This window comes from Thunnus maccoyii, chromosome 18, assembly GCF_910596095.1.
Source record: "Thunnus maccoyii chromosome 18, fThuMac1.1, whole genome shotgun sequence".
Classification (NCBI taxonomy): Eukaryota; Metazoa; Chordata; class Actinopteri; order Scombriformes; family Scombridae; genus Thunnus; species Thunnus maccoyii.
In genome coordinates this window covers 13,156,210-13,178,101 of record NC_056550.1, presented here as the reverse complement: position 1 = coordinate 13,178,101, position 21,892 = coordinate 13,156,210, and the positions used below count along the sequence as shown (strand labels likewise).

Here is a 21,892-nt window from a genome sequence, read left to right as displayed (position 1 = left end):
CCAAACACAGTAGCATACATCAATGTCCACACCCACCTGTGTGCTGTTGCCCTGGCTGCTGAGGTCAGAGTGCGTGGACCTGATGGACTGTGTGGTGGAGCTGCCGTTGATATGAGGGCTCGGAGACCCGTTGGATATGGACGGACCGTCATAGTCTAAGAAAACAAACAATCAGTCAATGTAGTGGTGCATCCTGAAAATTTCACACTGTTTTTCAGGTAGAGCAGTCCTACCTTTGACATGGCTGACTGAGGGGACAACGCCCTTCCTCTTAAAGTGTTCGTCTGTTTCAGGGTCCACCACCAGCAGCCAAGTCTCATCTCCACCTTTCTTTATGAAGGCCACCACCTCCGCGTGCCGCATGCCCTCGATATTCACGCCATTTACCTGAAGTAGACAGAGACAAAGAAAAAGGTTTTTGGTAGGAAGGGAAGAGGCTCTTTTTGACGGCTTTGAAAACTGTTGCTGCTCCATCATATCTTCCAAATACAGAGAAAGAAACGAAACAGCAATACTACAGTGCAGTATCCTTGACATTTAACGTCCTACTTTTACTGGTACCAGTTCATTTGGATTTCTGCTTAGGAATGATAAAAAGTCAGATTTTCTAGGTTATTGAATCGTTGAGTTATATTCACTTGTATTTTGAATATAGCACCTGAATGAGCCTTCTTCCCCATCACTCTTTTTTTTGCTGAAAGCCTGTACTATCTCATAAACCCAGCAGGTGGAGCCGTGCAACAACATACTGATTTTTTACACGTTCAACATTTCTATCAGAGGCCTGCAACACTCACATACAAAGTTGCTCAAACGCTTGTTATGACTTATGAATCTTTTCAACAGTGATGCAGGAAAGCACGCAGCATTGAATGAAGACTTTTAAGTATTTTCTGAAAAGGATCTGCAACGATCAGACATCATTTATAGGACCAGAAACAGCAAAACAGAGGGCCAGAATCATAACGTGTGTGCATATGACTGACATCTATGTGACAATATTGTCCCTGGCTTCCACACCTAGCTGATGAAACACAATAGCTTGTTACTGCTTGCTCTTATCTAGATGCTGTGTGCATTTGGAGGCCTCTGTTTTGTCTAGACCTGGGCTTCTCTGAGGCAGGTAGCTTCGCACCACGCCAAGTTAGTGTTGGAACACAATCAATTATTGATGGCTCTCCTGGGCTCCGGCTATAGTGCGGGTTTCAGGTGTCAGTGTCCTGAGGGGGAATTTGTTTGAAATTCACTGCTCATGACAAGAGGGATAAGAAGATGGGGAGAGACAAATGAAGAAAATAAGAAATATGTGCATTGAGACAGACTTTATGGGTCTTTCAGGGAAGAAAGGAAGGGAAAACTAGATCAAGAGAGAGATAGAGTGGAAGGAAGGTAACATTGTAAAGGAGCTGGAGGAAAAATTAAGAGTGGGATCAACACATGTGAAGTGAACAGCTCCTCCCTTCTCCTCTCTTCTCCTTCACAAAAAGAAATCTCAAATCTGTTCTTCCCAGGACTCATGACGGACAGAAAAAAACAGACAGATCATCAGTCAGTCGGTGAGACAGACAGTTTGATTCAGAGAGAGCAAGCATCTTAGCATCTTTGTATTCAGCCAAACAACAGGTGTTGTGTCATGTTTCACAGCTCGTCATTAACAGTCCATCCCACACATGACAATACACTCTGTTCTCTGCCCACTGGGCTAATTAATACATGCTGGCAGAACACTACAGAAGCCAGTTTCCCATGGGACTCTTCCTTGGGAAACCTCTTGATAGTAGAGTGTTTGTATGTCTCATCAAAGTCATAGAGGAGTCCAGTCACCTGAAGTTCACTGGTGTACTTTGATGAGGTTTGTATGTGAGTCTGTGTGTGTGTAAGAGCAGTCACAGACTAACCTTGGATTGATCAAAACAAACTATTTTCATATGCATCTGCACATCTTTGAATATGACGTGTGGGATTTTTAACTCATAGGTCTCCAAAGCTCAGTTTTCACTTTGAGATTTTTGTCTAATACTGAGAGTTCAGTGGCTGGAAATTGGACCATGCAGCTAACTGTGAGAGTTGATTTGCATGATGACATGAACTGTAGCCTGCTGAAACTCCAGAGCATTGTTAAACAAGCTGGTACAGATAACACATGATTCTGCAACAGCACGGCCTATGTGTTGCCTCAAATCAATTCAGAAACTGGTTTTAGTAGATAATTTAATGAAATTTGAATTTAAAAAAAGGACATTTGATGTTCCAAGAACAGCTGTCATGTCTTTTTTCCAGTGGAAAGAATTTTGTGGTGAAGTGTCAGCAAAAAACAGCTCCTGTCAACCATATTTTGGTTGATACAGGATATATGTGCCTAGAAAATAATTTTAATCTTTGTTCATTGACAGTGTCCCTACATAAATGTCTATTGATCCTTGCCTGACCAACATTAGATAAACCAAATTTCTGAGTTGCCTTTGTAAGGTTGTCTCCAGTGTTTTGGGCCTGAAATATTGAAAATGGCGAGTCTGTGTTAAACAACAGCGTAGGATTAAGTGTGTGTTTTGTGATGCATGTGGGAGAGTGAGAGTCTCAACTGATCATCATGCTGGGGTCAAATCACTGTAATACTTTAATGTAGGCTATCATGACATTAGTACCATTGGAAAAACAAGCGTTGTGTGTTTGTGTCCTCTTTCAAAAGCACAGTGTGTCTTTTACACTCATGTTTATGAGAGGTTCAGAGTACGCACGGTTGAGCTCAGGCAGAGCAGAGAGGCTGATGAGGCATTCACCGGTGTCAGTGCTTCTGCCAAACATCGTCAGAAAGCTGAGCTCTCATCATAGCCTTTTACCGTGCGAGCTGCTGATACACCTCCAGTGTAATGGGGCATAGTGAGAGAAGAAGACAGCGAGAGACAGACAAGAGGGAGATCTGTCATGGTTGTTCACCTCTGTAACAAGCTGCTGACAGATAACACAAGCGCTGTCTTGACGCATTGTTGCAATTATCAGCGCGTGCACACACACACACACACACACACACACACACACACACACACACAGCAGCCAACAAACCCAACATGGGCTCAGATTTTTAAGGTCTGAACAAAAGGAACACACTGAGAACTGCAACCAGATTTACCAGAGATCCATAAAAAATACATTACAGCAAATAATACACATTATGTCCATTAGGAACAACTAAACAAACTATTATCTTAATATATTTTATTAATGACTATGTAATTTATATTCAATTCAGTTTGTGCACATGTACATTAAACCAATAAAGCTCCTTTATTTGAACTGAACTTGTCCTGACACTGACCTGGACTACCTTCTAACTTCATTTGTGTGTGTGCATGTATATATTAGTGTGTGTACTTCTCATTTTATCTCTCCATGGAGCGATGAAGGGAGGTGACTGACTGTTACTGCCATCAGTGACCTGCTACAGGATGTTCCCACACGCTCTCACCAGCCATCTAATGTTGCAGTGGAGCATCAGGACATCAGTTGCTTCTGATGCCAAGTCTGCAACATTTTGTATCTTACAGACTTTTACTTCATATCATACTGATGGTTTTCCATATTTTTGTCCATTGACTACATATTGTGTATTAGTTTATATTACTGTAAACTATTTTCCAAAGTTTAGACATGTTTTCTACCCTCCAGGCTGATACTGGCTTCCATTCAGTTCACTATGAAAACCACAGACTTAAAATCATCCCCAGCTCCTTCTTTCCACATGTCCAAGTGTCTTTGGGAAAGACACTGAACCCCAAATTGCTCCCAATGGTCAGGCCAGCAACTTTGCAAGGTACTTAGCTGCCATCAGTGTTTGAGAGTGTGTAAATGCAGCACTTTACCATTAAGCACTTTACCACTATAGTGAACAATTCTTCGCTTTTGTAATTTCTCCCAGTCTCTGGAAGCTCTACCAGCAAAGACCCGAGAGTCTGGCTGCTGAACAACCCTCTCTTTAATCACAAAATATCTTGTGAATATATTGTGTTTTCACAGATCAGTTAGAAATTGGAGAATTCTTGAAAGCACCAGCAAAGAGACATTTTCAAAACAGGCCCTGCTGACATTTTGTCATGAACTAATAGCTGCCTGGAGGGTAAGAAATCAATCAAAAACTCAGGGAATGATGTCCACTACATGCACACAACCACTAGTATGTTTTTGACCCTTCTAAATGTACTTTGTTTAACCTTTTTATCAGACCCAATTGGAGTCCTGTTAGGCCTGCTCTGGAGTCTGGTCTGGACCCTGATGAACAGCCAGTGAGGGCAAAGTTCATGGGAATGAAGGGTGAATACTGTGTGAGTAAACTTAAATGAAAAACTGCTAGAAAAATGATGATGATGGGAGGGGAAAGTTGACTGAACCCCCATGCTCTTTTTCAGCACACATTACACACATTCACATCAGAGAGATGACCTGACATTATATCCCTTCACTACCAATTTCGTCTACCATTTTGAAGATTTGAATGACCTTCAACTTTTATGTGACTGCCACTTAAATGTACGTGGGGTTGTGTGCGACAGAAATATTATCTGAATTCCAAAGTTTCTGCATATTCGCTCTCTGCTACTGTCTTTATCTTACATCCACTGCACACGTGTCTGTCTCTGTCAGTGCTTTATAAGAAGAGACATACATATACACACACTCCTCCTTCCCTCCTCCCCCACGTCTCTCCTCCTGTCAGCCCCTGCGATCAGACTGATTCTTTTCTCCCCTGCGACCGGCCTCTTCTCTCTCTATAGTCTGACACACAGTAAAGATTGAGTCCAGGCCTCAGATCCTGTTATCCTTAGAAACAGGCACCCCATAGCAGACACAAGTGTGACTCCTGCTTTTTTAATTACACTGGGGACAGCTGTAAAAATCTGAGTGATAAAGAAATTTGGCAAACACACACACAAAAAAAGTGCACACAGCTTTAGTTTGTCTCAAACAAGCTGTCGCATTCAGGTGGTCTCCCTCTGTATCACATACTTATTTTGTGTATATATAAACACGATCAGATAAATTAAATGAAAATAAATGTTCTGATGCAAAACCCTAAATGAAGAAATCTGTTGACTCATGGTGATGTTGTGAGCAGCCAGCAGCTGCTTTCCCTGGAAAAGGGGTAGGCAGCACCGTGTGTTGGTGTGCAGTGGAGTAAATGCTCAAGAGAAGCATCTCTACGAGTACATATAGGTTTATATGGAGTTAATGGATTGGATGGTTGTGTGGAAATGTGGGCACATGTGCAAAATCAGGTGAGTAGGCACACAGTGACATGCATATCTATAAAGATACGGACAAACCCACACACAGTGTGCATAAACACACACATACGTGTTACTCCAAAGTGGCAAGATGCAGGGTCACAAGACTCGAAGTCCTCAAAAGGAATTTTCTCACAACCAGTCAATCATGGTACTTTTTCTTTCCTTCAGAGAGCTTTATTCTTACTAACTCATTTATCAGTGATCACCTCATTAGCGTGTGCACATTTTCCTCATCTCCTCATTCCTCTTTCCAGTCTGCCGTGTTGACCGAGTGTATATATGCATGAAAACACTCACTCAATACTCACTCGCTATTTTGTGTTTGACAGTACCTTCAGCTTATCACAACTGCTGTGGAGGCTCTCCCTGATCACTTTAACATTTCATTAAGCATGTACATAAAAACACTCCTCACTGCTAGAGACAAGCTAATGCAGTCTAATACGATAACACCTCGCTGACAGTGTCATCTAAAACTTAAATTGACTAGCTTTACAGCGATTTACTGCAGGACTTTTGTATTGGATTACATTATATTGTCAGTTGTTCATCCTCCACCTTCCTTACCTCAATGAGCCTGTCTTGTGGGCGGAGCCCGGCGTGGTCTGCAGGTGATCCTGGGTCCAGGGAGCGGATGTACTGTCCGGGCCGAGACCGATCACTGTGGAGGTTGAAGCCGTAGCCTATCTCAGACCGCACCAGGTGGCACAGACGTGGAACAAGCACGGATGGGTCAACATGGAGCCGTGACTGGGATTGGGTCTGGGCTTCAGTCTGGGCGAGAGTCTCCTGGAAGACAGTGAAAGAAGTATGTTTTTCTCTTTTAATAAGTGCCATTGAGTTTAATTTGTGTGTTAGCATCTCAAATTGTAATACAGTAAATGATTAGTCAGGGTAAAAAGTCTATACGGTACATTTTTCCTATCAAGATCATTTTCTTATTATTTTGGTGTCTGGATCCTTCTCAGTAGGAGCTTGGTTAATAGAGAAGATACGCTAGAAAAATAGGCATTTAAATTGCTTAAAAGCCCATAAAAGAGGTTTTAAATGGTGCAGCATGTGTGGAGGGACAGGGCAAATCAAAATGACATGCTACCTTCTGCAGGGCATGTGACCATTTCAAGAGACAGGTGACTAAAAAACATAGCTGAGTCACTATGATCATTTATAACAACAACCTTTCAATCAAGCCTGCAGGGCGAATATTTTATACAGAACCTTGTGGGTACAGTATCACTCACTGATGATAATAATTCTTGTGTTGTATAAAGATGCAATTTTACAAAATCAGACTTGAAATATTCTACCATGAATGTGATAAAATAGTTTTGGAAAGATTACTTAAATCTTTTGTTGATTTATTTAGGGCTGTCTCCTGGTCAACTGGTCGATTAGTTGGTCGATATGCTCTCGTCCAACTAAATTCTCATTGGTTGAATAATCTCTGTGTTACTTTCATAAGGAGAGAAGTGTTACATCAATAACTTCCCAGGATTAATCCATTATTTCCTGCGGTGGGAGGGACAGACCGTTATTTTCACAGCTTTGAACTCGCCCAACCTAATAGAGACTGCTGGGTCTAACTGTACTAAACGTTTACTGAGTGTTTACTGAACGTACTGAATGTCTACTGAATCAGCATTTCTCGTGTAATAATATCAATGAACCCCTGCCAGGCCAAAAGATATTTTTTTAATGCCAAAAATAACGCTAAATATCGGTAGCTAGGAATAGGGCTTTGCTTAGTATGTTTGCGTAGCGAGTCGTAAAGAGCGGCAGGAAAGTGACGGTGGATGCGAGCGGAGTAGAGGAAAAGGTTAGCGATGATTTTTCAGTCTGGCAGTAAATGTACAGTACAGACTAAAGTGTAACAGTTAATAAATGCTAAAAAGTCAGGTCTGTTGTTTCCCCAAATGCTGGAAAAGTGAATGGGGTTAGCTCATTAGCCCAAAGTTAGCAACAATAGGTTAGCCTAAAGGCAAAACAGAGAAATGTGAGTTCACTGTGCACTCCTTTCTCTTCCTTTCTCTATGTTGTTATTTTGTGCTGTCATTCGGTCCAAGAACACTGTAGGTGTCACATATTATAGAGTATATTTCATTTTGGAGCGTAACTGTCCATTTGCAGCATATCACCAACAGCTCTAACAGCATGGGTGAAGACATTTATAGAAACTGTATAATTGTGCCTTGAGCGCTACAGTGTGATCACACTGATTTACCACCTACACACCGGGGAAAACAATGTGCAGTGAGAGGGATGATAGCTGTTGGCCAGCTCCGTAACCTCAGCTGATATTAGCAGTGAGGTAACAGACAGGTAAACTGGGTGTTGGGTGACCTACTGGGAGCCAGTGAATGCAAGTCCACATACCGTACACACACTGAGAGCATACACAGGACTGATCTGCAAAACATATTACACAACTGGAGAAGTCTATTGTTTCCACTGCATATGTGAAGCTGCCATAACAGTCCAGCTTGTGCCTGCTAAAAATATATATGGAGTATGTGGGCAGGGTGAGAGAGCGAGAGAGAGAGAAAGAGAGAGAGAAAGAAAGAGAGAAAGAAAGGTACTATAGAGGGAAGATGGTTGATGAGCTATTCTGACAGAAAGACAGAGGACTTTTTTAAACTTATCATTTATTTCCCTGAACTCTATCTCCCCTTCAACTTCCTGTGCGATTATGGCAACTTAGAAATTATGAATGAGCCTTGAACACCACAACAGTGCCTCCCATTTTATCCCTCGACTGTAAAAACATAACACAGATGGCAACGTATAATTTCATTTCAGGCACCAAATTCTTCAGGGTAGCAGTGATCTGGGCAGGTTGCCCTGAGAAGGAGGGAGAGAGAGAGAGAGGGAGAGAGAGAGAGAGAGAGAGAGAGAGAGAGAGAGAGAGAGAGGGAGAGAGAGAGAGAGGGAGAGAGAGAGAGAGGGGGAGAGAGAGAAGGGGGGAGAGGTAGGGGGGTCACCCGGCTAGACCTGGAGTAACAACAGAATAATTAAGACTTGTTCAACTTTCATGAATTTCTCAAGATCCTCTTTCCCCTGGCTGGGGAGGAAGTGCCTGGGTTGGGCAGCAGGGGTGGATCTTCCAAGGGAGAGCAAACATATGAATATAAAATCAAATGTATTAGCATCCTGGGATCTGGGCAAAGGAGAAAAATGGCAGAAAAGAGGGAGAGGAGGAAGGGAATAAGCAAGGACGGAGAAAGTGCGTGGGAGGGATAGAAAATTAGATGCAGCGAGAGGATTGAGAAAGAGTTCAAGAAAAAAAAAAACAGCACAGAGCAACTGAAGAGGATACAGAAACCTATCAGCAGACTGATAAACAGACAAACAGAGAGACAGAAAATTAAGACTGCAGAACTTTTCAGTATGAGACGACAGGGAGGAAAAGAGTTCGTAGTGGAACTCCTCTAAGATAAATAGTGTGAGCAGCACAGCTGGGAGTTATTATGCGGGGGAGACGCAAGTGTCTGCCAATCTAACCTCCGACTGCCTCTCAATGCCTGTCCGCACCCCACTAATCACCCCATGGGGCCTGTGCCATCTCTTAAACTCTGTGTCGTTCATGGCTGACTTTTGATTTGGTTTGTTTGTGCTGTAGGTTTGATCTTGTACGAGCTTAGTGATGGAGGGTGACAACATGACTCTGTGTGTGTTTCTGCGCCGTGTCGAAGCACATTCATCATTGTTGGTGGGGGATTGATACAGATGTGTTATTTGTGTGTTGGTGGGTTAAACGGTAAACAATAGAGACTCAAGGTTTGAAAAAGTGACAGCCAAAGAGAGCTGAGGTTACTACACAACCTCTCCGAACTGAGACGCCACCAAATGAAATGCGGTCACCGTGTTTGTTTGAACTGTGGGTGCTGAAAACTTCAGGGTTTTTGTGAAAAATATTTTGATGGGAGGGTGAAAAATGAGATGTAATGTTTTCCCTCTTTGTCAGCATACTAGCTTGTCATCAGGAAAGCTGTCGGTTATCAGCATTGGACATTTTTCATTTCGAAGCGGGAACGCTGCATGGGAGGAGAAGCAGTTGGAACTGCTGGGAAAACACAGAAACCATGTTTTGTTCCAGTCGCATGAATGTAACTGCAGCGCAGCTCAAAACAAGTTCACATGGAAAATTCAATAAAAATCAGGAAAATAATATGGAATATTTCACGCCCACTGCAGAACATTATAGAGTTTAACACATACAAACACACAGATGTACTGACTGGGCGTTGTGACTGTGGTGCACTGAGAGGATGTACTGTCAAAGGGACAAGTGCCTCCCATGAATTCCTTTAGCTTCCTGCCACAATCAGCCTTTGTTTCTGTTAGTCTGTGGGGGAGAGTGCCCTATACACACAAGACTTGTGTTTGACTCTGTATATAGATTATGCAATTTTGATTACATTCAAAATTAGACTGCAACTTTTTTGTTGCTTAATATGGTACAACATGAAACTCCACAGGTTTTGTACAGGAGCAGAAGCTTTGACTCTTGGGATGGTGATATCAGTCTGTCAGCCAGTCCACCTCTTTGGTCAACACAGAAGTATCTAAACAACTATTGGATAGCCTGCCATGGAATTTTAATTCATAATCCCCAGCGGATCAATTCCACTGACTTTGGTGATCCCTAAACTTGACCTTTAGCACTATTACAAAGTTTAATTTTTTGGCTTTTATTGGCTATTGACCATTTGCTATAAATGGTTAATTCCTGTCTCTGACTGATCACAACTGAAAAAAACACCCCTGTTTTACTGCTGCCTACAATTAGTTGCAGTCGAGTGTTCCTCTCTGCTCTTAAAATATCTGTCTATGAACCTACAGCAGGTTGTGCTATATGCTGTGTTTGACATTATGGTGATTGGATCAGAGATTGAACCCTTAATGTGGTGGGATGATACAGTTCAGGAGACACTTAAATGTTTTTTTTTATGTGTGAAACTGATTTGTCATCAGGCAGCCATTAATGTAGAAAATAAAGAGGTCAAAATTTCTTTTTTATCATAAAGTACATTGAGCAGTGTTTGTGACTGTATCTGTGAATAGAGCAAGTTTGAGGTTTATGTGGTGAAAGACTGAGAATGACGACATACCAGTTTGCATGTTTAATTTGTGTGTACTGTATCTGTGCACGCAGACGCATGTGTATATTTCCCTCTGAATGCGACCGCTGGCAGTGACATTGGCAGTTGATGAAACTAGATCGCAGCTTGTTGAATAATTCAGTGATGGCCTACTGCAATGGATGGATCATGACTGCTCTTAACCCTTTCACAGCCAAGGATCATTGGCTCACTCTTGTCCCACAACACAATTAATTGTGTTTGGGCATGCATGCATGTAAGTGTGTGCATATGTTTGTCCCCCAGTTGCTAAAAAGAAACTTTAAAGGGCAGGTCCATTATTTTTTTTTTTTTTTTTTAGTTTTTTATATCTTTCTGTAGCTTCTCACTAGTGTTCAGTATGTATTCAAATCTGAAAATTCAAATTTCTGTCGAAGTACGTATGTTTTAGTGTCAAAATGCTATTTTCTCAAGCCCAAAAAAACAATTCTGAGCTCTCCTCCTGACAGTGAATGGCTCTGGATCAGAGCAGAATCTGGTGTGACTCGCGGGTGTTATTTGTCCCAAAGCTCCGGCTCTGCTCCCAGCTCTCTCCTCCAGAGCTTCCGGCACTCAGCAGCTGTCTGTCCCTGTTCCTCTAACCCACGCTACCGCTTTTTGCTGACGGCTGAGTGGGCGTTTCCATTTCATCAACCCGCAAAAAAACGCAGATGGAGTCATCCTTTACATCCAGTGTGTATGTGTGTATGTAAGGCATTTTGTCAACAATGCTCTCACTTGCACGCTGCCCATTGGGTATTATCGTAAACTTAATATCCTCATTCTAACAAATCAAGAGGTCAAGTTTCCTTTGAGGCCTGAGTCAAAGGTACGCAGTTTTTCCTGTTGAGTTTGGTTTGCTTAGAGTGCCAACATGTCATATCTTATGAGCTCGACCAGAAACACTACAATTCTGGGTGCATCTACTGAACTCAAGTAATCCGTAAAGTAAAAGAAGACCTTACAACAAGCATGTAAACTTACTAAAGGAATGGGAAACTAGTTAGTTAGTTAAACAAAAAAGCATTGTGTCAAACCATTTAGATTTTCTCTCATGCAACTGAAGGAAAATCCAATCTGCATTTGTCAGTTTTTGTTCCATGGCCCTGATCTATATTTTTATGACTTTCCAAAACTCGGTCAGAGTTCTTCCATGACCTAAAAACTGCATCCCAGTTTGTTAATGTTGTTTCTCAGCTTGGAAAAATTCTAGTGTGCTAGGCAGCCAGGTTTCCAACTAGGTTTGCTATCTAAAAATGACCATAAGCCTCTAATCTTTGACTTCTAATGCAATAAAAATGTCAAACCAAGTTTAGAGGATACGTTCTGGTGTATTCCTGTAAAGTGAAACAATTAGCTGCTAAAAGCGACAATGTGCGTCTAATTTTTACAATGTCATTAGTATCTGATGCATCAAAATTCTGATGTCAATACTGAATTCTCTATGTTTCTAAGTTTTGAATCAAGGGAGACGTCAAACATGTCAGTATCTTGAGATGCTGTGCAGGCTGCAGGGTTCAAAGAAAAACTAAAACAATACATCTTTGCATGACAAGATGACTGTAATATCCACAAGTGAACATTTCCTGGAAGCAGCAGTAATGCCTGCTGGCTGTCAGCCTAAAGAGAGTCAGTGTTTATCTATGATATCTACACAATCTAATTAAAAACTTAGCAATGAATGGAAATGTTGTTGACAAACAACAGCAGCACATGGGACTACTGCTGATGTCATGGTTGACAACCGGTTACCATGGAGACAGCAGTGGAACCAGTCTAGCTAGATCCGTCTGTCAGAGCCGGCTTAGACATGTGGGGTAACTTTTCAGAGTTTTCAGAACTAGGTGAGAAAAACACATATATGCATACCGTCGATTTCATGCAGATTTAAATCTTTTGTAGAGTTCTGTGTGTCCTGACACATGTTCTGTGCCTGTGTGACTGTGTGACGCACAGACTTTAGAGCCTTTCAGAAGTGCTTTTCAAAAATCCTTTATAAGTTCTTTACCAAATTAAGAATGCGGTGTCTCAGACATTCTGACAGCCCACATGCAGCTGCTGCAAGTGTTGCACAATCCGAAAGGAAAAGAGTAGATCTGGCCAGATCACAGTGGGCCCGAAAGCGAGTGGAGTGGGACTGGAGTAAGAGAGAAAGGAAATGACAGACGGCTGGAGAAAAGCAGAGAGGGATTTGAAGCTTGTAAAAATGAAAATGAAGGAAAGGGGATAGGGGAAAAAAAAAGTGACAGGAGTGAGCAATGGAAGAGAGAAGTATGAAGGAAGATAAAGAGAAAAATAGGGCAAGCAGAGAAGGAGATGATGCACAGCATGTGAAAGACAGGAAGAAAAGCAGAGATACAGAGAGAACATGAGAACAAGCGGATTGGCCCAAGATCTCATTAACCAACAGTTTTTCCCACTGGTGTTGTGGTGTATTGCATAACAGCTCTGGGATACACAGGGTGGCTGTGTGTGCTTGTGTGTCCAGTGTTGTTCTACCAGCGCAGGCCCGCTGAGATCTGTTTCCAAAGAGCCCTGCTCTGCTGCAGTGTGTCCGCGTGTGTTACGTGCGGTACCCGCTGTTAAAGTGATGCTAGAGATCACAACTCAGCAGAGAGTGAAAGAGAAAGAGAAGTGTTACAGTGGAATGTGCGAAAATGTGAGATAATGCACCTACTGGAAAAAAAAAGATGAAAGGATAATGTAAGGAGCAGGAGACGAGGAGCAACATGATCAGTTTGATATGCTGTATTAGTCATGGATCAGGTTGTCATACCGTGCTCGGCTAAAAAGAATCGGATCTACAGAATTCATCACGACAACTAATTGAACTCTATGCAACAATTCTGGGCTGATTGATATCGCAGGTTCAAGATTTGATGGTTTTTATGTTTTCTGATAGCTAGCTATTCGATGCATTTATACTCCGTACTTCCCTTTCTCTATAGCTTTGGTAGTTAGTGGCAGAATCCGCTATTCCTGGCTTGGATTCAAGTTGCCTTCTCACGCAGAAGAGATTCAGTGAAAATGATGCATCATTTGATTCAGCGTTACTGTTTCTGATTTTACCTCACTGATATCAGCCTCACTGTTTACTGTTCATTCTCCCACAGCTGTATCAGACTTGTATTAAGTTACCGCTAATGCAAATTGAATGTATCTGTTTAACTGGTGAAACACGGGGTGGCTTTTAATTGTGAAGCAGTCACAGGATTCATAATGCATTCTCACATTGGTTTAGCGCTGACATCCAAAATACCTCTGCAAAAAAAAGATGACAGTCATTTTCAGCATTTTTAAAAAATTTTTAAAAATTTTTTGCAATCGAGTATTGCAACAAGAAGTTGCAGCCACAGTGAGCTGGGAGATTAAGAGCTGCAGCTTACTGGTGAATGGCTGCACACCTCCAACTTCTAAGCAAGGTGACCAACTATATTGTGTGTGGAAAAGCACTTAAAACTATGTGCAGCATGAAATCACACTGCAGTTAAACTTGAGATTATTTGGCTGTGCTGTTAACAGACATACCAGTTATTGTATTTCTGACAGAGTAGCTATTGAAAGAGTGTTTGCTGTAGTATTAAAGTGCACTTCAGTAACCATGATTGTCACCAAATCAGCCAGGACTGAAATCTTAAGGATTACATCTTTAACATAAATTTAGAGGATTAAATTTAGTGTAATCTCAAAATAAAAAGGTAGAAGAAACTATACAGGTTAGAGAGCAACCTCTATATGCTCATATTGTTCTTTAAATGGCAGCATTCCTCTTTTCCTAGAAAGTGCAAACATGGAAGATAGAGGGGAAACAAAATGTTATGTCACTGGGCTAAATCCAGAAGAAATTGTAACCATCTCCTTGCGTTAACTATGTGAACTATGAACACAGCTAACGAGAGAACAAAAAGCCATTTATTAGTCTGCAATTACACTGTAATGTCGAGACAGGTCTGTCATGCTGACCTAAATATCTGATGAAGCAGAAATTGATGTTGATATCTGTGGTCATTTAACACCTGCTGAAGGTGCCTGCAGCTCAGCTGTCGGGCTGACTGAGAAGCTGAGGGGCTGAAACAGAGTGTTGCCACCGCAATTAGCTGCAAACGTATTGTTGAGTGTGTCATGGCTTGAGGCTGAACTGTCACTGAGCACAGATAACAGCGTGATGGATATGATATGAAGTCTCTCAGCTTGACTTAAATAAAAAAATTAGCACAGAGGAGCTTTGATGTGGAGACAATTGCATTCTGCCTCTCTGCAACCCTCTGAAGTGTCACTTCATGCTGGAAAAAAAAAAGTCTGTCTTGTACAGGAAATAATCACTTTTCTCTCAATTTCCCAACATTTGACAGCTAAAAACAATGAGCCTTGGTGATGCCAAAAATAAGATATATTGAAATAATCATGTTTCTGTCCTTTGAGAAAATTATGAAAGTCATAGCAGACATTGCAAGACTCATACCCCACACACTTAGACAAGGCTTGTCAAGGCTTATCTGTCCCTTGGGGATTCAAAGACAACAACTGCTGAAGTACAAAATCCAAAAATGAAGATATTTTGACTGAGTGACCCAAACCCACACTTGCTGTGTCAAAGACTAGGCAATAGTGATGAAATATGGGGGGAGAAACTACTACTTTATTATGACACTCAGCAATGAAACTTGTAAAAACATACTGTACATGTACGTAGAAGTTTTCTGATCAATGCTTGCAGAGCTAAAGTACGCTGTCACCCACTGCTGGTATTTTTCACCCTATTATCCCATTAGCTACATGAACTGAATGCTCTCCTTTGAGCAGGAGTAATGTAAATAACAGTGTAGAGAAACACTGCTGTTATTCCTTAATGGTACCACTGCCAGTCACATTAATCTCATCTCTGGGCTCTGGCTGTTAACAGGTCAGCTGCTGCTCTAAACAGGCCATGTTTGAAATCTGTGAGAGAAAAAAAGTATTGTTGCAATATATCAAGGGATCTGCACAACATACTGCACCAACAAAATGAACCCAAGCTTTTCTACAGATCACACATTTATTCCATATAGTATTTTGCACATAACAGTGTTTTTGCCTGATTTAGCTACAAAAATGAGACAACCTATGCTTAAGCTAACTGTTTGTAGTAAGTTTAAACCTGAAACAACTATATTTAAGACTACATTGGACAATAATTTTAGCTCATTATTAACTTCTCTCCCACTGAAATGAATCTACAGTCTGTGTATCATCCTGTCTTCTAATTACAGTATATGCTGTATTTTATATTTAGTACACGGAAGTGTATCTCACATTTATTCTAGTGCTTTGGCAACATGCAACACAAGTGTACTTACATGTCATGCAATTACAGCCATTCTGTGAGAGAGCTTTAGTTTCCATGAGAACCTGCTGTATGAAGTTGATTCAATTTTCATGGACCTATTTCATGCTACAGAGGCTTGTGGAAAATGCAGAAGGAAAATGATCAAAAGCACTGATGAGGACAAACAAACTGTCCAAAATGATACTCAATATCTGTGTCCACATCACTCACCTACTGTACATCTACAATGACTCTTCTACTCACCACAATGACTGGTTATCAGCCATTATTTCAGCCTACTGTATAATAATGGATGTTAGTGGAAGTATAAAGACAAGGAGACAGAGAGAGAGGAAAGAAGACAAACCCACAGGTGGATTAAACCCCCCTCATACATTTTTTCCATCCGTCTCTTACTATTTTCCTACACTTCATTCTTCCTTAATCTCCTATTTTACTGCTGCTTCACCCATCCACCCTCCATGTCGTGGCATTTCATGTCTTCCTGAGCCCAAATTCTTTAACCCTTTCACTCTCTCTTATTTTCTCTCCCTCCTCTCTTATCTTTGAGTGGAGAGTGAGGAGTGAAGTGGCTGCAGAAGACAACATTTATGCCAATTTGCATTTAAATGTCAATTTAAATTGTGTGGGCTGCTGCTGGCGATGCTGATATATTCAGCAGTTAAGTGCTGCTATGTGTGTTTGTGTATGTGTGTTTGTGTATGTGTGTGTGTGTGTGTGTGTGTGTGTGTGTGTCACAGATGAGAGGAGTTAGTTTTTAAAGGTGATTATTCTAGTCTTGTCTTTGGTCGTTTCAATCTATCTTTAGATTTGTAGATTCTTTTAAATGTTTAAAAAAATCAAATTCTTGTCAGTTTCTCTCTCTGTCTATGTTTTTTACTTGTGTGATGGTAGTGCAGTTGATGTTGATGATGTAATGAGTGTGTGTTTATGTGTCCACACCCCTGTTATCAGTGCGTGGCAGATATTCCTCGTCACTTGGTTAGGACTAAGAGAGAGAGACAGAGAGGAAAGCAATAGAAGCAAAGAATCTGAGGAGTATTAGGCGGTGGTTGTGTTTGTGTGTATATTTCTTAAGAAATTCAAGCTAGAATGATAAATTGGCTGGGCTGATATATCCGCAGATACAAGCATATTGCAGATACACTGGAATCAGTGTATATGTCAACCGATAAGTAGTGAAAAATTGTAGTACAGAAATGCCGAACAAATTTTTGAGGTCATCTTGGTCACAATTCAAATCTAATGTTGCATATTGATATCAGTAACGGTCTTTGAGCCCTCGGTTGGGCTAAGAACCAAGGCAAGAAATGTGTGCATATGATATGCGTAACAAGTAGGCTAATAGATTCGTTTTTTTGAGTGAAAATGTCAAAAATGATCTATTTTCAAATCTTCAGGTTTTGGACCGTTGGTTGGACAAAACAAGACATTTGAAGACTCCACCTCGGACTTTGGGTGTACTACGATGAACATTTTTAACCAAAGGACTATCCATTTAATCCAGGAAACAGTCAGCAGATGAATTTATGGTGAAAATAATGATTAGTTGCAAGCTTATATGTATTTAAACAGACTGGGCCCCACTGTATATGTGACAGCACGCAGACACAAACATACTCTGGGCCTCATACTGTAGATGACACCAGCCCAAAGCTTTATGTAATTCTATGTGTGTGTGTGTGTGCAAGAGACAGCAGATATGTATAAAAATAGCAAGATAAATAGATCGCTAAGATTTCTGTCTCCAACTTTCCAAAGCATAATGAATCAATTAGAAGAGATTCCTGTCTGCAATGTCACATCGTCTCTCATACTTTAATGGATATTCACCTCACACACATAAACTAAATCTCCCCTTCTTGTTTGTCAAATGTTACTCAAGCACATATCGAATTCTCAGTTCATCCATAAGGATACAAATCCTCTCCTACATCGCATCTACTCGACTCCCACAAACAGAGCAAAGGAAGGCTGCAATTAAACCGATCCAAGGTACCGATTTGTGACAGCAGAATCTAATCCAAGAACAAGGCCAGTGAGACATTAGAAAACAAATGCCTGAGTGTGTTTTTTTTCAAGGTTTGTGTGAGCACTGCGTGGATCAATGTGTGGGAATGTACGCTGGCTCACAGCTGTGCATGCAGCTACGAAGATACAACTGAATATGTGAAGGGACTGAACATGGGTGAGTGGGAGAGTGGGAATAACATCTCAGCACCACTGTGGTTAAACCTGTGAAACAGCACAGTTGTGACAGCGAGGCTGATGTTGAGTGTGCTGCTGCTTGTCAAATGATAGATCACAGATAACAATAGCAAGACATTCGGTACAAAGCTCTCTTCATTGCTTTTAAGGACTTCTAAAGCAGCAGTGATGGGGTAGAGCGATGGAGAATTTCTTACTGCCTTCCTCCTGAGTTCTCTGTCTTTACAATATTTGATTCTCTTTTTTCTCTCTCTCTCTTTGTTGGCAGCGCTGTGTGTGGGCAGCACATTGATCGATCCTCGGCCTGGTCACAGCCGACCTACGCTCCACTGATATTCTCACATCCAACAACTGATAGTTAATAGATGAGATTAAGAAAACAGAGATACAGAAGCAGAGCAAATCTATGTTTCTGCAACAAAAATCGTTTATTGGGAAATCGGAAAGAAACTGACAAAATACCAGTGTAAGGGGTTCAAAAAAAGGATTTCAGACATCAGTCCCGGAAGTTTCAAAGACAGCAGGAGGTGACAGGCTTGTATTCCCACATTCTGACCCAGTAAAGGTTTTACAAAAGTAGTGCAATCTATATATAATGCTGAGGATTTGGGTCAAGCTTCTTAATTGCTATAGAAGCAATTTGTGGATATGAAGAGTTCAGCTTCATATTCTATATAATTATGATTCGGGTGATCACTTGAGATCATGGTGTTCTTTGTTATTTTACAAGTATTTCAACTTAATCCATGACACTGTGACTTCATCGTTTTCTGGGTTAACGAGGGCAGCATCTTTATTTACTTTATTATCAGCTCTGCACAGGGAGATAGATATAATACGCGGAGACACACAGCTGTGTTCACTCTCACACTCACACACCCACACACTTTTCATACAATACACTCAGTTGTGCATGTCTCTCCTGCATTACCCACCTTACGAAATTCCACCCTTTCTGCTCTTTAATTCCCCAGACGCACACACACACCCGTTCCCCACTTGTGACCCTTCCACATCCTACAGGCCATGTTTTTACTCCAGGAATTTGGTTAACTCTCTCTCTCTCTCTCTCTCTCTCTCTCTCTCTCTCTCTCTCTCTCTCTCACACACACACACACAGAATCCAGACCTTTGCATCTTGATGTAACGCAGTTGGTATTCAAAGGAGGGGGGAGGAGGTCTTGAACACCAGCTCCAGATGTTAGCAAAAAGAATTGCACACTCACTCGCTCTCACCAATGCACAGTCACTTAAAAATCAAATGTGTGAAAACTCATATTTTCATCTGGTGTCTTACAGGGATAGGTTGCTCTTAATAAATACTCACTTTAACCACTCTCACATGTTGTTGAAGTGAATATTGGGTGAATGTTGGTTGATGAGCCAGGTTAAATAAAGCTTAAACTAATTAAATGCCTCTTCTTTGCCAGAAAGAGAGAACTGAGGAGGATTTCTGACATTGTTTCCATGCTCCCACATCAATGTCGACTGTACTGCTACTGTTTGTAGCGTACACAACCTCAAACGCCCCGTTTTCTCAAAGCCACAAGAAACAACCTCACATTTGTTCACCTCTTACGTCTGGGTGGCAGACAAAAATTGTGCACAGATGATCACACAGGCTGAAGTGCTGACTACCTCCAGACAACTTGCACTGTGCCGTGTGTTGTTATATTAGAGGCGACAGACAACATCTTTTTTCCCTATTATTATTATAGGCAAAATGAGAAACTGAGCCAGGGAACAGAACAGAGATGTGGCTCTATAGAATCAGGGAGCCTGAGCTGCCATTTCATCTTGTACTGTTATAAACCAGAGATGATCCTGTTTTGGTAGCAGGGGCACATAGACCACAAACCAAGAGAGCATTTAAAGAATAATATACCACACAATAAATTAGAGCCATTTGCCTTGTCATGACAGTTTTACATCTGCAAACAGACGGTGGAAAACTTGAGACAGGTCAGAAAAAAAGGGATGTTACTATATGTGTTTATTCAATCCTGACCCCATGACCTCAACCCCTGACCGTTAAACATTGTGCTCTCTGTCCATGCTTTTCTCACGCTTTCACTGTGATACCACAATCACATCTCTTAAAATGTACCGAGCCTAAAGATGCACATGTGTAAGTATTTACAGAAGTTCTCTGTAGGAAGATGTTGTGAAAACTGTTAGGAATCTCTTGTGTGCTTCTTCCCCATGTTTGTCTTGTTTAGTCTCTGCTGGTGTTTAGATGGTTAGTCAGAGGCTTCACCACCTGTGACACACATGCACAAATATGCACATGTGCCCTTAAATATAAACCAAACTAAAAAACACAATATGTTATGAATCATGTGTCACACAAAGCTTTTGACCATGCAAAAATGTGCATGCACACACAGACCTCAACCACAGATACACACACTCTCCTCTCCAACTGTTTTAACAGATGTGTGTGTGTGTGTGTGTGCTCTATAGAGAGCAGATGACCAAGCCTCTGCAAATCCTACACATGTTGAGGGGAAGTTTATTACAACAAGGTGCTGTTCACATGTAAGTCTGTATGCTAGTAGTCGGGTCAATCGTCTGACCCCCACCCGTCTGGACTACAACAACTGTTTCATGTTGATTTGTGCCTGACTGAGTTTCTAAGCTCCAACGCTATGGGAAATAACCTTGGGAAAAAAAATCTAATTAAAGACAGTGTGTGTTCTCCACACTCCATCTCTTCCATTTTCTCTTTGCCTCTTCATCCCTTCCTCTCACTCTTTATAACAGCCCTTAACTTTGCCAAAATGTGCAACTGTATCTTTCCAGCATGGCAATTCTGATGCTGACCATTGTTACCATAGCAACGACTTTCTGAGTATTTCCTAACAAGCTTGGTGTTACCAATCAGGAGTGCAGCAGGACTGGAAAGAACAACAAGGGGCCCACAATATGTCTGTGTGTGGCGGAGGTCTTGCCACAAACTGAGAGGGGAAAAGCAGGCCAAGGAGAGGTCAGAGAGCTGCAGGAGAGCACCAGAATCAACATCTCCCCTAAAATGCAGCACCTTTGAGCCAGGAACATGTTTGTGGAGAAATATATGCTGACTTCTCCAGTCTCTGTTTGTCTGCTTGGCATAGCGGTGAATCAGAATTGATGTATGCCTAAGTGGCTTGACTATTTGAGAGTATGCAGATTATTTGTTCTTTTTTTTATAAATCTGTAAGGCTCTGACTCCTAATTTTAATTAAGTCTGTGGTTCAAGTTCAGGAAAACACATATTTGTGTTACACATTAATTTAGATTTTGTTTTCTGGCTCCTCACATGTAGAGAAGATGCTAAATTGACGTGCAGATAATGGTACCGCTTGAATGTTGCACAAAGTTCAGTTTGTGTAAAGATGTGTGCACAAAAAACCCAACACGGAAGTGAATTAATACAAACATGCAATGAAAATGGAGAGATGCAAATTCTGATGTAAATTCTGTGGGAGACTTAGGTAAAATTGTCCACATGGCAGAATATCTAGTCATCACTCTTTTCATTTCACAATAGGTTTATGTATGTGTATGAGTGTGTGTATGAGCGTGTGTGAGAGTGTGTGTGTGTGTGTGTGTGTGTGTGTGTGTGTGTTTGCAAGTTATAAAAAGGTCCAGGTTAGAAAGTGACACCTTACACTTTATCTACAGCTTTAGTGACAATGACACATCCACAAGACACACCTTGGTGTGTGTATGTGTGTGTGTGTGTGTCTGTGTGTGTGTGTGTGCGCAAAAGGGAGAAAGACAAGCGCAGAGGCAGAGCACTGACACCTCATGTGTGTCTCGAGGTAAGACGATACATCTCAAGCCAGAGTCATAACGTTCTTCTCCTTGAAGCATCTCAAACTGGCACAGACAGACTTAAGCATCAATCATCATTCCTGTTATTTGTGTTTGCTGTAGTCTGCTGGCCACTTTCATGCCTTGTGAGCGAATGATTTAAG

General features: G+C 41.3%; 1 protein-coding gene across 1 annotated transcript in view; it reads right to left on the bottom strand.

Moving 5' to 3' along the window:
- LOC121883750 (Na(+)/H(+) exchange regulatory cofactor NHE-RF2) overlaps positions 1-21,892 on the bottom strand; it is a 30,929-nt gene that overhangs the window by 2,504 nt on the left and 6,533 nt on the right. The window contains exons 3-5 of the mRNA XM_042392221.1: positions 5,850-6,071; positions 234-387; positions 37-155 (exon numbers count right to left, since the gene is read on the bottom strand). Coding sequence (XP_042248155.1) covers positions 37-155; positions 234-387; positions 5,850-6,071 — 495 coding nt within the window. The remainder of the gene's footprint in view (positions 1-36; positions 156-233; positions 388-5,849; positions 6,072-21,892) is intronic.